Consider the following 14,370-nt stretch of genomic DNA (forward strand, 5'->3'; position numbering starts at 1 on the left):
GTGGCCAGAGATGGATTTCCGCGCTTCTTCGAATAAATGCGCGGTAAACCCGTTCGCGATGGAAATTCTACGTCCGCTATCGTCTTCTCGAGGGAACAACTCGGCGATCGACGGATGAAACCCGCTAGATTATCCAGGAAACTGACGGACTTTTACAGCGGATGTTAATTTCACATAATATGCCGTGAGCCAGGATGCAGTTTTCAGTTTCGATCACCTTTCACGCATATACGGAAGATTTCACTGGCCATCGCCAACTTTCGACTCGGCGAACGCCGTTTTTTACCTCGTTCCTCCTCGGGAAGGTATCCTGCTGCGAGATTCCAAATTTACATCGCTAATCGAAGAACAAACGAACGAAAGAAGAGAAAAAATGAAGCATAAGGCCAGTTGCCAACACGTTTATCGTGTGGAGATACGGTTTTATGAAGGCGCGTTTAATGGGCGTGGCGAAACTGCCGAAAATTTCCGTCCAACCTAATACCTGTCGTTTTAACCTGGAATTCCCTGGTCTATACTAATTGATGTACAAATACAGGGTTTTGTTCTCGAACTAGTAAGACGATCGACGCCAACACCATTCGGTTTTGCGACAAAAACCTCGAAGAGTCGGTTAAAAGCGTCGTATAGTAGCCATATTTGGTTCTTATAAGCGTCATAGAAGAAAGAATGGATTTAAAGATCTGTGGAAATGAATAATACTATTGAAGAAAAACGATCTATGACTCGAAAACGCGTACAATAATAAGCAGGTAGGCGTGTATACCTGCCCGGTTTCGCTTGGAATTAGAAGTACGTATTCGTAAAATAGGAAAGGGTCGTCCATTCTTTCCACGATTGGGAATTAGACCTTTGTCGAGAAGCGACAAGGTTCCCTGTGGTACTTCTCGAGGTCCTCGCCATTTTGGTTCCTGCCGAAAACAAGCCCAGTTATGTCGGCATCTGTGTTTCAGCTGGAAACCACAGACAATACGTCATTGCTGTGAATCATCGTTTACCAGTCATTTCTTTGACTCGATAGACTTGATTTTTGGCGTCGAAACTATTCTGTTCGAAGGTGGTAAGACAAAAATCTAGAGAGAATCGACCGGTGAAAGGTCTTGGCTAAAACATTCCGAGATAACGGTATTTAACTGCTCCGGATCGGTTGTTTGATTTAGCAGTTGGCGGCTTCTTTTCTTCGAAGGATCGGTTTTTTCCTTTCCGAACTGAAACACGCGAGTAGGCACGGACTATAGATGCGTGAAAGGACATAAATAATTGCAGGTGCACATTAATGCACCGGTATATTTGCTACATAATTCGCATTTGCGTACTCGAGTGTCCGAATACGAGTCTTCGTGTGCAAGTACAGCGTACAGATCTCCGTGACGTGCACCCGCTCGCTATTTGCGCGTACGGCGCGCTTGCGCTCTCGAATAATCTTTCAATCCACCGACGCTTTCGTCTCACCAGGGAACACGTAGTAGTCCTGACAATCTTCCAGGTTATTATTAGGAATCCAGGGGGATTGGCGTTGGTCAGACGTAGAACGGAACGTCCAAAAGAAAAGCGTTGTCCTTTTAGAAAAAAAAAATTCGGAAACAACGTCCGATGCAGAATAATTTATCAAACGTCGTCAGGTTATCCATACATCCTTGGCGTGCAACCTTCTTCTTTCGTGAGGCGGATGCTTGCGATAAGGCTGCCATGTTGATCATGTTGCAAGATAAAAATTATCGTTTAGCTATTTATTGATGAATTGAGCAAGATTGAAAAGATCCAGTATCCTACAAGGAGAGTTTGAAAGGATAAACTGACGAGGACCAAAATGGCGGTTCTTCGGCCCTCGTGCCTCTTTAAACGCAAAGAAACATCAGGAACACGATGCATCAAAACGACTTGAGTAGCATCCTCGTTGCGCTTCGAACGCATTGCGACAATATGCATATAATTAAACTCCCTCGTACACAATGAACTCGGTTCGCATTCATGCGTGCCGTAATTGCATCGGGTCGGCGTAGCCCCATCCTACGTACGAAGAAATTCTAAACCCGACCAAATGGTACATAACTGGGATACGAATTCATGGGGAGTTTGATGTTATAGGCAATGTGCTGCCAAAAAGAAGAATAAGAAAAAGAAAGAACCGTCAGAAATTCACGGATGACGAGGATGTATTAATTGCGGGCGTTTTTAATTACACCAGTCAGCTATGAGGCAACAAACAGCATACTCCCACCACGACGATCGACCTTCCAATCCTGACACTCCCTGGGTGTACTTTAAGAACTGTTCCCCCCTTCTACCTCTTGCCCGAACAGTCGGAGGATGCCGAGAAAAATATTCGCATGGTGCGTGTTGCGTTCCCTTTCCCCTCCAACCCTGGTTAGCTGTGCAGCTCTGCCCCCGGCGCGGTGCGGCGTGCAGATCGTTTGAAAAAACAGCAACCGTGGGTTTCCTCCCGAAGCTTTCTCTGGAAAGGATCCCTTGGAGGGTTATCCCCACCAGGAGGGCCAGGACGGATGGTCGAGTCGTTTTAACTGTGGAACGCGGCTCGAATCACGAGCGAATGAGACGCCGCTAGATGGGCTCCGCAGCTATCTCTTCTTCCCTTGCTCCTTTTTCCGCTTCCTCGGTTCGTTCTTTGTCGAGCCTGTTCCGCGAATCGTTCCCTTCTTCGTGTATCGAATCTGTAGGCGATACGTGGGCGGCCCCGATCCCGAGCATTCGCTTGGCAGGATATATTGGTAGACGTGCAAGGATCTCCAGTGAGCCTGCGCCGCCGTTATCGGTCGATACATGCTTTTGGGAAACTTTCCACGTGTTTCGGGGAGACGCGTGAACCCGATTCTCCCTTTTGCTTAGTTTTCGACGCTGCTCCACCTATTTGCGTGCACCGATCGAACAACGTGTCTTGTCTCCGATCGAAATCGCATAATTTCCTTTTCTTTTATTCCGTATAGTATAGACACGAATAGGAGGGGTACGATCGGCTGCGGGTATCGTAAACGTCGTCATCAATGAACGCGATCGTCGGGAACCGATTCATTGATCAAGGTGAGTTTAAATGGTCGATCTTCTTTACGTTGGATCCACGGTAGGTGGCAGCCTGAACTACGATCGCCTACGTGCAATCCTGTCGCAGCCGTTTCGATAAACGGCCTACAAAGCCTACGGAGGGGCCGGGACGATGCTTACATTCCCTGGAGCCCCTCCTGACATCGGCTCTACGTGGGTACATTATTCATTCTCTACTACATTCGGCACCAGGAGGGTGCGGACCAGTGTGTGCGTATCCCTCGTAGTCGATGAACCAACATGCACTTGCGTACCTTCTCTGTGTGTGCATCTCTATACCCGACTCTCCTCTTTTTCGATGCATCTCTCTTTCTCTATCCCCGCCTCCCCCTTCTGTCTCTTTCCTCGTCTATTCTTCGACCCACGTACGCGTCTTTCTTCCACTTGGTTCGTCCACCACTCTCTGTCCTCGTTACCCTTCCACCCTTTTTTTTTGCCTTATCTATCGTGCCCTTCTTTCTCTCTCTCTTTATCTTTCCCGCCTCTGGTTCGTCCACCCCTGAGTTATTTCTGTCTTCGTCTCTTCGGGGCGATGCCTCTCTCGTTTCCCTGAGCTCTTCTCTCTCTGGTGTACGCGGTTCGCGTAAACAGAAGCCGGAGTAAAAGGAAAACGTAGTGGGGTGGAGGACGACAAGGGCAGGCTTCGACACGGAACGGGTGGTGCTGATGGAGGGATCGTAGGGGTGTCGGCATTAGGGGTGCCAGAAGAACAGACAGAGAGGCAGCAAGATCGGAAGAGTGTCGAAGCGAAAGCGCAGAGGAATCATCAGAGAGAGAGAGATAAAGAGGGGGAGGGGGAAAAACGGCTACCAACGAAGCCGGTTGCACACGATGCGTCGAAATAAAAGGGTGATTCTGCTTGCCGACGGGTACACGAGTCTCTTCGGGAACGAACCTTCCCGCCTCGTGTGTAATCAACTCGGCTCCTAAGCAAGCTCACCCCTCTTCACTTCCGACGCTCTCGACGTACTTCCCTGGGGGAGGTTGTAGCCAATCAGCGGTCGAGTTTCCGTGGCCCGCGGCCGCAGGCTGACTCCACGTCTCCCGTACCTAATGTAGGTTGTCGAAGGTAGGCATCCTTTGTACCCTCCTCGCCTTTTTACCTTCGTCCATGAGTAGGAGGTAGGGAACGAAGGTAACGAAGGTCATTTATGGGGCACCGTACCCAGCTTGATCTCTCCTGGCCTCTCTTCATGCCCCCCTCTTGCGTAGCTCACAGACCGAGCTGCATGATAAATCGAGGTAGAATCGAGGGAGTCGATGTACCTGGAGGAACGGTGAACCTTTTGTACATTTTATTTCCGCCATTGCACGAGCTCTACCGTTATGCGATTAATTTTGACGGGTGGCTGTAAGTCTTGGGCTCTTTTCAGTTATTTTGCATTTACCTGCTTCGATGGATGTGGTACAGGGGGTTGACGATGATCTGCGATATTTTTCAGGGAATCGCATTGTTATAGGATACATATCTCTAAATATTTATGAAATTGTTAGATAGAATTGAGACACTTTGTTTCGAGATTCGTCCGAAGGGTTGCCCGTCTCTTTCCGAACGTAAATATGGCGTGGAAGTGGAGTTGTGCACCTTACGCACCTTCGAAAATCAAATTTGTCATTTTCGTATTATCAATGGATGCTAGGATTCATTTTATGTGAGGAGTTAAGGGTGGTAAAGTCTGGAAAAGAAGTACACTGGTGTGTGATTATACACATGATTTATTGCCGAGCAATGATCGTACAGTGGATGTAATCATGTTTAAAAACAATGTTAACAAAATAAACACGCTAGTTAATTAGGAATAACAAATGTTGCCCCGATTACTGTTCATCAACAAGACGTAGCGGGGTAGTTTCCAAACAAAATGATAATTAGGATAATTAGATACTCGAACGATTATTCGTATCGAATACGTAATAACATAACACGTATGATAATTTGCGATTTCTCTTCTGTTCTGATTTTGATTTTAATCAAGCAAATTCGTCATAACTTTAGGACCGTTCTTTGTAACATATTAAACAAGAACTCAAATCAAATACGGGAACAAAGACGGCTTAACACATTTGAATCATTGTATCTTCAATGCTTATTGACATTCTTATCTCGATTATAACTCACAGTTTGCTTATCATAGAAATACTGTATTGCGTTAAATATGGGGTAATCATGGGCAATAATATTCATAGTAACTGTATAATTAGTTGCATTCTATGTCGCGAATTGATCACGACAATGCTTTCGAAGCATAACCGGTATCTCACGCTTATCATTACGATTCCTAAAATTTCTCAAACAAAAATTAATGTAACTATATATCTTAGATGATCGTCTTGGCGACAATCGAACGAAAACAACATGAACTTTTACATACAATTTCAATAACTTTTTTAATCTAAAACATTCGCATAAAGCTTGATGATTTATAGATACGATTTCAACGATCGCTCTTATGACAATCTTAATTTGTTTCTTTTTCTTTCTTTTTGGCATTCTACGCTTACGATACGTTAGATATAAAGGTTTAAAGAAACGTCCATAAAATCGCCACAGTTGGGCGCAAATGTTCTTCGTGTATGTTACAATGTTAACAAGCGAAGAGACAACGTAGGAAGTAACTTGTCGATCGAAAGAATTCTTGATCCCTCGTTACATCGTAGACACTGAAGTACGTAGGCGTTAAAGTCTTTGAGAATCTATAATTTTAGAAATGATTTATATCGCTTGTATTGTTAACACCTTACCGACTGGAAATCTATTTATAGACTATGATGGTTAACGATTCATTTACAATTCAATCGAAGTATAAAAATTTCGGTAAATAGTGTTTATGGTATCCGAGAACCGGAGGTAAGGTATTAACAAGGAAGTACACGGATATTATTTTCAACAATAGATTAATCCTTCGACCAAATATCCAATTTAAATATTCAAAGGAATACCGATTTAAGGGTTAAAGTTCATTTTTGAAACAAATCTAATATTAACCGTTTGCGGTCCATTTATCCATCCAACTTACGTCGAATTAATGTATGGAATATCACAGAGAATCCTTTGGGGGATAAAATAATAATGAAGCTAAGGATGTTAGAAAATTTTCTGATCGTTTCATATTTCACAGACATTATAGGTAATAGTATCAGAGACACGTTTAGACTGCAAAGGATTAATATATTTCTCGTGGTTATATTTTATTAACCACCACCTCCAATAAACGTCGTCTTACTACTTCTTCAACATAGATATTCCATAATCGGTGGATCAACGAATAAATTATGATCGATCGTGACGATAGAACGTAAGTCGATTTCGTTTAAAAACGCTGTAGAAAAATAACAATGCCGTAAAAATCTGGGTCCCTTTTAGTTTTTTTTTTTCCTTTAAATTCACCATTAAAATTCTAACGAGCAGTCCTCGTTTTTCCTAAAATGGCAGTTTTTGATTTTCAGCATACTCGAAATCGCTTGGTTCCTCTTCGATATCGTGTAACCAGGAAACTAATTGACACAAATTCGTTATTAATTGAAACGTCCGGTTTCGTGGATCTCTCTTGTTTCGTTCATGCGTTTACATTTGGCTTCGCATGTGTATGAATAAAAATTGGAGTAACTGGATATTATAATTATTTCATACATGGTGCAAAAGGCTTTTCGTATGTGTAATAATTTCAATGGACTCTGAACGTAGCGTAGGGAGTTAATCAATAACCTTTGCTCAATTTTCCTAATTACTCAATTTCGATGCAAATGTACGACAAACCTTCAGCACCAACTTACTCAACGCGTTGCTTCCTTACACGTACTATATTCATATCATTATGTATAATGCAGTTTCATTTGATCTCTTCATTTTCATATGTATTTTCATCACGTCGATTCGTTTTACAATCTGTTTGCATATCCACCTTGACTCTTATTCGATAATTATCATACTCTCTTTACGCAATGCGTACGCTCCGATCGATGTGCATACTGTTTTATAATCATTAAGATCGTTCGAGTAAGATCTGGATTCCTGGTAAACGTGTTCTTTTCTTAGATTTCGATCCTAGATTACAATAAAGAGTGTCGTGTAACTGGTAGTACGAGGGAAAAAATTGGATAAGAAAAGAGAGACACTAATTTTTTAACAATGTTATTTTATTAACTTAAAAAGTGTTAGAAATCTCGCTAACTGTGCCCTTTCGTAAGAGAATCTTTATTTCACAATTTTTCAATTGTATCCTCCTCGCAGGATTGCCATCTTTGAGCTCGTACCAGCAGTCACACGACACCCCACGTATCATTCTCAAATCGATAATAATAATAGCTACGCGAGTTTTTACGTTTTTATAAAATAAAAACCTCGTGCGTGCATTTTAAGACCTCCCAATTGAACGAAAGCTTTTGCAAAGCTTTCCGCAACATCGAGTTTAATAATTATCTTCTATAATTAGTTGAGGGACTGTTCGAAACCGTCGTTCATCCGATTCGTACGCTATTAACCGCTCGGACTAATAGATATTAATCCTTTGCCACGAGTTGAATCGGTCTTATACTGCGATCAATATATAATATATGTATATGTATGTATATTATAATAGACGATAATTAAATTGCACTAATACATTGCACACGTTCTCTGGCGTTCTTTGGCATCTCTATGAAGTACATGTTTCGCTAAGTTTCTAAAAAAAGGAGAGACAAGACAGTTTATCCGTCAACCATCCACCATAATCCTAACCATTCACCCAACTATTCTCTCTACAACCCCTATGACTTATATTACGTCCAATATATCTCTGTCAACCGTGGTATCATGGCCGATAGAATCGTTCGCCAAATTGCCTCTTCTCGAAAATTAGTTAGTTAACTCTAGCACGACGATTTGCGTTTAACCCCTTTGCCTTACTTGCTGACCGAGTACGTTAAAGTAAACTGTATGTAAAAAGGGAAGTGAAATATTTGATATAACGTTCCCTTGGAAACTCTCAATTTTATTAATTAAAATTTTAATCATTGCAGACGTAATGTGAGGCTCCATATTAAGGCAAAGGGTTAATGGTTGATCATAAACACGTATACATGCATTACAAACATACGTAGTCTTAGTACATCTAGGTAACAACGGTTTTGGATGCCGCTATCGTTTCTTTTTCGTTCGTGGATAAAGACACACGGAAACCTTAATTTCTCATCTAGACTAACCCTCGAACCTCTAGTAGGTCTGGGTCACCTATTGACCCGGCGTCCGCCGTTCGAAGGGTTAATACCGGTCAGTTTTGAAAAGTATACGAATTTCGTGTACCCTTACCGTATCAAATGTCGCAATCGTTCTTTCGCTTTCACTTTCCGAGTGGCCGTTCTAGTTTATGCTACCGGGTGTACCCGCGTGTCTCTTCGCACCCACGCGAAAGTCGCTCGAGTTTCACGAAACGTTTTAGGAAGCAGGAGAAAATATGTATGTATATGGTAACGTACAGCCTTTGGGTTAGTTCACATAGGAATCTTGTTTCTGTATTTTTACGCGTAAACAACTAGCAAAGAAGTGTAAGGAGAAAGATATTCTTCCGCAATCTATTCGAATCGTCAAAGAATATTCTTTCCCTAACATGGCTGACGCCTGTAGAAGTAAATAATTGGAAAAGAAAAACCCGTCGTTCGAATAGATAGACAGTGGATCGAGAACACGTCCCTGCTTAGGGTGGTTGTTGCGAGGCAGTGTTAAAGTAACTGACCCTTTGATTCCTGTACTGCGAGGCGACCACCGCTTGAGGATTAGGGATATGTCTGATACCCAGATTCGGTTTAATCTTCATCCCAAAACCAGAGATTCTTTGATGAGGCTGCGGTATTCGCAGAGCCACCTTGCTGGCGATGCTGGTCGAAGCCAGCACCAGTGGATCGACCGCGTTCTTGTCGATGCTTAGCAGAGACACAGCTGCGTCAGAAAGCGTTACCAGATTAGAATCTTGACCTCGTCGTTGTTCCGAGTCCTTCGTCTTCCCTCTTAGTAGGTTTCCCGAAGAGATCGCTGGACGCGTTGGTCTGGGATTCAAGGAGGGTACGGAACAGGAGGAAGAAGAAGAAGAAGAAGAGGACGAAGAGGAGGATGGTGAGGAGGACGAGGATGAAGATGGAGACGAGGTGAAATTACCGGTGGTCAAATTGGCCGATAGATCGAGGACGTTGTTGTGCACAGCTCCACCACTGCTCAGGTCCAATGGGATCTCATATTTGGAAGTGTTCGCTTCTAAAATGGCGCTCGATGCGGCGAAACCCGAAGGTTTCGCGACGCGCAGAGGCGCCAGTGGTGGCGGTCCCTTCTTCTTTGGGCCTGTCGTTGTCTGAACAGGGGATGGATGGTCCTTCGTTTTAGACATTATGCTCTTCAACGCGTCGCGCATCTGTTTTTCTGCTAGTAAACTTCTCACTCGGTTAGCTTTGCTTTCGCGCAATTGTTTCTCCAGTTTCTCCCGGTCCAGTCCCTTCTCGCTGTTGTTTTGAACGCGCTGTTTGGTTTTATCCTGGAAATTCTCACCTGTCTTGTTCACAGCTACCAGACCCAATCGTCGAAGGATCTCCTCGTCTTTCTTCGGACGATCCGTCTCAACTTGCTCCGCTGCTTTAACGGTTTCCGGTTCGGTTTCCTCTTTCTTGGTTGTAGACCTACATTTCGAAGTCGCGTTTCTCTGATCGGTTCTGTCCGTCGTAGCCGAGGATGCTTCCTCTCCTTGGGTACTTATATTCTGCGCGATTCTGACAACCTCGTCCGGTATGCTGTCTATGATTTCCTCTATAGTCTCTTCGGTATCACCCAAGTTCTCCTTCGTACCGGTTTCATCTCGAATCGAGGAACTCGACGTTCGTTGACTAACTTTGATCTTCTCCCTTCTAACTGCTCTCATCTGCAGCAACTTCTCCTTGGTTTGGCCACTGCTGGTACTCGACGTGATCCTCGGTGGACACGGCGTTAATCGAACCTTCAACTTCAACAGATCCTCCCTCGGCGTGGTGGTGATTTCGGCGATTACTCGTTTGTTCCGTCGTTTTCTACGCTTTCGGTGCTCTAATCGCGTCAACTCTTTGCTCTTCGAGCTTTCTGCAGTGTGGCTACTTTGTATCGGCACGAGGTCGGGAGTTCTCATGACGGGCGTCACCTCGCATCGGGGTTTCTTCGCCTTTGACTCTTTGTCGCGTTCCAAATTCGCTTCCAAGGATCGAGGCGGCTCGCTACTACTTTCTAAAATCCTACGAGCCTCCACTTCGCATTCTTGGGCTGGTTTTGGACTCGGCGGAGGAGTTGGCGGTCTTTGGATGTTCTCCATGGTCGTGACATCCTTGCTCGTCCCATCGTCGTAAGAACTCAATCTCGACATCGGATCGGTATCCTCTTTACGTACCACGCGATAAAACAGCTTCATGGGTGCTTCCTGTAACGTGAAAATCATCACACCCCTCTGTGGGTTCGTCATTCTCAAAGGGATAAACTCGTTACCCTCGGTTAAACAGAGACTAGTTCGATACGTATATTAGTGTAGTAAATAAAGTTAGAAACTTACCCTCTTCCAACCGAATATGCAGGCTAGGTCTAACAGAGTCCAGGATTGATCCAGGAGCATCATCTTCGTGCCACCTCGTCGTTGCTCGTTGTTCTTCTCGCACAGCATTTCGATCCTGTTGTTCGTTCCTTGAGAGTTAGCTTCTTCCCAGCCTCTCTTTAGCATTAACAGTCGCACAAGGTGTCGAACAGTTACTCCTGCAGGACACTTGAGATATCTGGTGCTTCTAACGCGTATAGCGTCTTCGTGTTTCGCTTGCGATTCAACATTGTTTCGGTGTCGTGACCCGGTACGATTTTCCGTTGGCTGACCATGTGCCTCCTCTTCCGGTTCGTCGAGCTCGCACAGGCTTAGGCTGACGAAATCATCCAAGGTTAAGTCCAGGGCTCCCAAGGGTAGGGCCAGAGGCGGGCATTGTGGGTTCACCAGACGGAAGTGACGTCTTCGCTCGAGCTCGGACCGAAAGAGACCCGGTACCACCAGATACACCAGTCGTTGCAGCTTCACGTCAGGCAAAAGCGGCGGAGTTGTCGCGACATTGCACACGGGACATGCTCGTGCACCGCTGCTCAATCTTCTGACTATGCAACCTCTGCAAACTAGAGGGTCGTGTTTCTTGCATTAGATTCTTGCGTATCGAGTGGCCGATTTCGAAACATGGAAAGTCTGACACGATTTCATGACATAAATTAGCACCTGAAGCTTAACGAATCGACTAATTTACAATTTAATATTGTTCATTAGCAAATATTTAATCGGTTATCATTGAGTCTGTGTGGACGATATTTCACCGGTTACCATGCAATCTGTAGCCACTCGTTTTCGCAATCTCCATCTACCCGCTCCGGGAGGGTATTAGAACCGCGCGGAACGGAGAGCGTTGCGGTTAGTCACCCTCCTCGAATTTAGCCACCCTGCCAGAGGGGCAGACGAACGAACCGACTATTTCACGCACGCGAAGCAGATACGTTTGTTCGAAGTACAGCAAGACACGCGTTATTTCTCTCGTCGTTATCAACCGAAATCGGTTGTCTGTAAAACGCTTCGATGATTTTCCATTGCAAACGAATGCTAATAGAAACGAATGATGACATGCAACTTGAATGGGTAAAGAATATTTTTTTTTGCCGATAAGTCGTGAACAATGGACGGTTCAAAGGTGATACTAACAAGAATGCAGACATTCCATCAGGGTTGTAGCATCTATGAGGTAGCCTCTGCACAGAGGACACACGATATGTTCGTTCAAGTCTTTAACCAGTGGCTTCTCCCTCTCCTTTGCCTCCATGTCGCTACTCGGTTCTGAAACAGCTGTGCCACACGATTGTTAATCCACCGTTGTCGGATCAGGCGGAGACAATTAACACCTTATCTACAGTTTGCTGATAATAAGCACTATCGTATTATAACTTGACAGTAACTAATAATTAGAATTTGTCAGTGACCGTCAAAGCGTTAAAGACCTTCTAATTAGTAGACAAGACAAAAGAAAAGAAAAGAAAAAAAAGTTGGTCGCCTCCTTCGTGCTTTCAAGATTTACACGCCCCGTTCCGATTCATTCCACACGACAGAGAACGCGTCGCCGATCGGTGATCTCTGGCTTATCTAAAATTAAATCGCTTAATGCACGCATTAATACCGACACCCACGGTATCGATGCGCATTCTAATATAATGGGAGCATAGGATTCCGAAATGCAGGTAGGTTATCCTGAAGCGGCATAAGGGACAGTGGGGAGGAATACAGGCGGATAATCACATTCGAAGCGGCGATTTTCATTTCTGCCAGGCCGATGCATGCCGTCGATATTATTTAGAATAATGAAATATCTCGTGAAGTGCTAAGGGGGAAGCGAGTTACGTCTGGACTTTAAGGTCTATCTCTTTAAAGGGGATGCTTTCTCTTCCCTCCCTCTCTGTCTCTGTCGGTACAGGCATTCGATAATATTTTCCAGCAGATAAGCTTACGTTCCGTATCCATGGTGAACATTAAAGACGAACATTTGGCCGTTGGCAAAGCGGTTCTAATAGAGACTCGGCTGTTCGCGAATGGTCGTTAAGTGGTTGCAAATGAAATCTCCTCGGCTCTTACGATTCTTTGGAGCAACGTTATCGTGGCTTCTCTATCGAAAGATAGAGAAAGAGAGAGATTAAAGGGAAATTTGTTGGTGGTCGATCGAATCGAGCGGACGAGCGTATGCCACGTCTTCTATGCCACGGAGACGGTAGATGGGTACAACGAGGTCCTCGCGTGAAAGGTACTTGACAGTGAAACCAACCGGTCACGCGACCAGTGTCGGCCTGGAAAAACTAGGTTTTTAGAGCTTGCGCGAACTGATCTCCCGCGCGATAATAAACGCACTGGCCAAGTTGTCACTGCGCATGGCTAACGAACTCTGGCTGGAAGGAAACTCTCGACCACCTGTGTGTTGGGCTACTCACGACACAGTCGGCTACTCACGTTCAAGCAATTTCGGTCCGTGAATGATCCGCCAAGGCCGGGAACGCGACAGGGACGAAGGTGGGGTCACCAGGAATGGCAGGAGTAATGAAGAGGTGGAGAAAAGGGAGACGGACAGAGATAAACGGAGTGGGAGGGAAAGAGAAAGGGATCGGAGTAAGAGAAGGGCCTTTAGACTCGAACTTGAGAAAGGTCTGGCGCCAAGTCCGGAGAGATCGAATTCGTTCGCGGTGTAAACGTTGCGGTCTCCCCGTTCGATTCTCGAGGGAGTCGGAGTCGCGATCTCAATTTTTCATCGACCGTCCGAACCGAGGAGACCGTGGCGTGTCTCTGTTTTCCATTCCGGTCACGTCTTCTACGCTCGACGAACACGAGGTCGTGGTTGAAAAACGACGGAGTAAATAAATTTGATCGCGACACGGCGGCAAAAAGCGAACGGGGGAAAAAAGGGAAAGGATTCTAAAGGATGATAAAGGGAGGGGGGGGGGGGGAAGAGAAATAATTGGAAATGAAGAGAGCTGTCGACGATAGAAGCGTTGCCACGGTAACACATCGGTGATTCGAGCCTTTTTGCTCGGAACTTGGAACTCGGAACTCGGAACTCGGAACTCGGAACTCGGAACGTACCGGTCCGAGTGCGAGAGCAGCAGCTCCGGTAGCTATTCGAGGCAACAGGATCTCGCGGGCAGCACGGTGCGGCGCTGCTCGCTCCTATCTTCGAGAGAGGATCACGAGAGTAGCCACGGTTGTTTGGCGATTCACTCGACTACCACACACGTTTCTCAGGGCGGTGTATAGAGACGCTTACATGTAGGTGCTTACCAGCGTAGCGAGAGAGATGGTCGTGGTGGCCAGCAGCGAGCTGCCGTCCCGGCTGGCAGCGGAACGTAGCAGCGGACGTGGCAACGACGGTGTTCTTGGTTGCCGTATCGCCGCCGCTTCTCGCGGTGCAGCGAACGAAGAGAGGTGGCAACGCCGCTCCGTCCGTCGGCGTGCGGCGCCCCGAGGCTCTCTCTCGCGATAGCGCGCTCGTTGTCGTCGCTCACGCCGTCGCACTCCTCACCACGGTCGTCACGAACCCGTGACCGCGAGCAATCCTGATAACTCGCACGCCGCCAGCTACGTACCATCACGTCCCTACTGCCTGCGAGTACAGCGCCGCGCACATGTCCGATGATTTCGACCCGATTCTCTCTTTCTCCTTCCCCTTCTTTCCTTCCTTCCTTCCTTCCTTCCTTCCTTCCTTCCTTCCTTCCTTCCGCGATCCCTCTCTCTCTCTCCTTGATCTCCTCTTCCTTTACCACGTATCTTT

The 14,370-nt window shown here is 45.7% G+C and overlaps 1 protein-coding gene across 2 annotated transcripts; it reads right to left on the reverse strand.

Moving 5' to 3' along the window:
• Positions 1 to 4,758: 4,758 nt before the first annotated feature.
• On the reverse strand, positions 4,759 to 14,081 carry LOC114877039 (polycomb group protein Psc-like). 2 transcript variants are annotated; one of them, XM_029189127.2, is made up of 4 exons: positions 13,881 to 14,081; positions 11,769 to 11,909; positions 10,599 to 11,197; positions 4,759 to 10,469 (listed from the first exon to the last, which is right to left on the reverse strand). In XM_029189127.2, exons 2-4 carry the CDS (start codon positions 11,884 to 11,886, stop codon positions 8,736 to 8,738), a joined length of 2,451 nt encoding a protein of 816 aa, XP_029044960.2. In that variant the 5' UTR covers positions 11,887 to 11,909; positions 13,881 to 14,081; the 3' UTR covers positions 4,759 to 8,735. The 2 variants fall into 2 exon arrangements, with proteins under 2 accessions (XP_029044960.2, XP_029044959.2); XM_029189126.2 differs by having other exon boundaries at positions 13,867 to 13,948.
• Positions 14,082 to 14,370: the final 289 nt, after the last annotated feature.

This window comes from Osmia bicornis, chromosome 14 (genome assembly GCF_907164935.1).
Source record: "Osmia bicornis bicornis chromosome 14, iOsmBic2.1, whole genome shotgun sequence".
Lineage (NCBI taxonomy): Eukaryota > Metazoa > Arthropoda > Insecta > Hymenoptera > Megachilidae > Osmia > Osmia bicornis.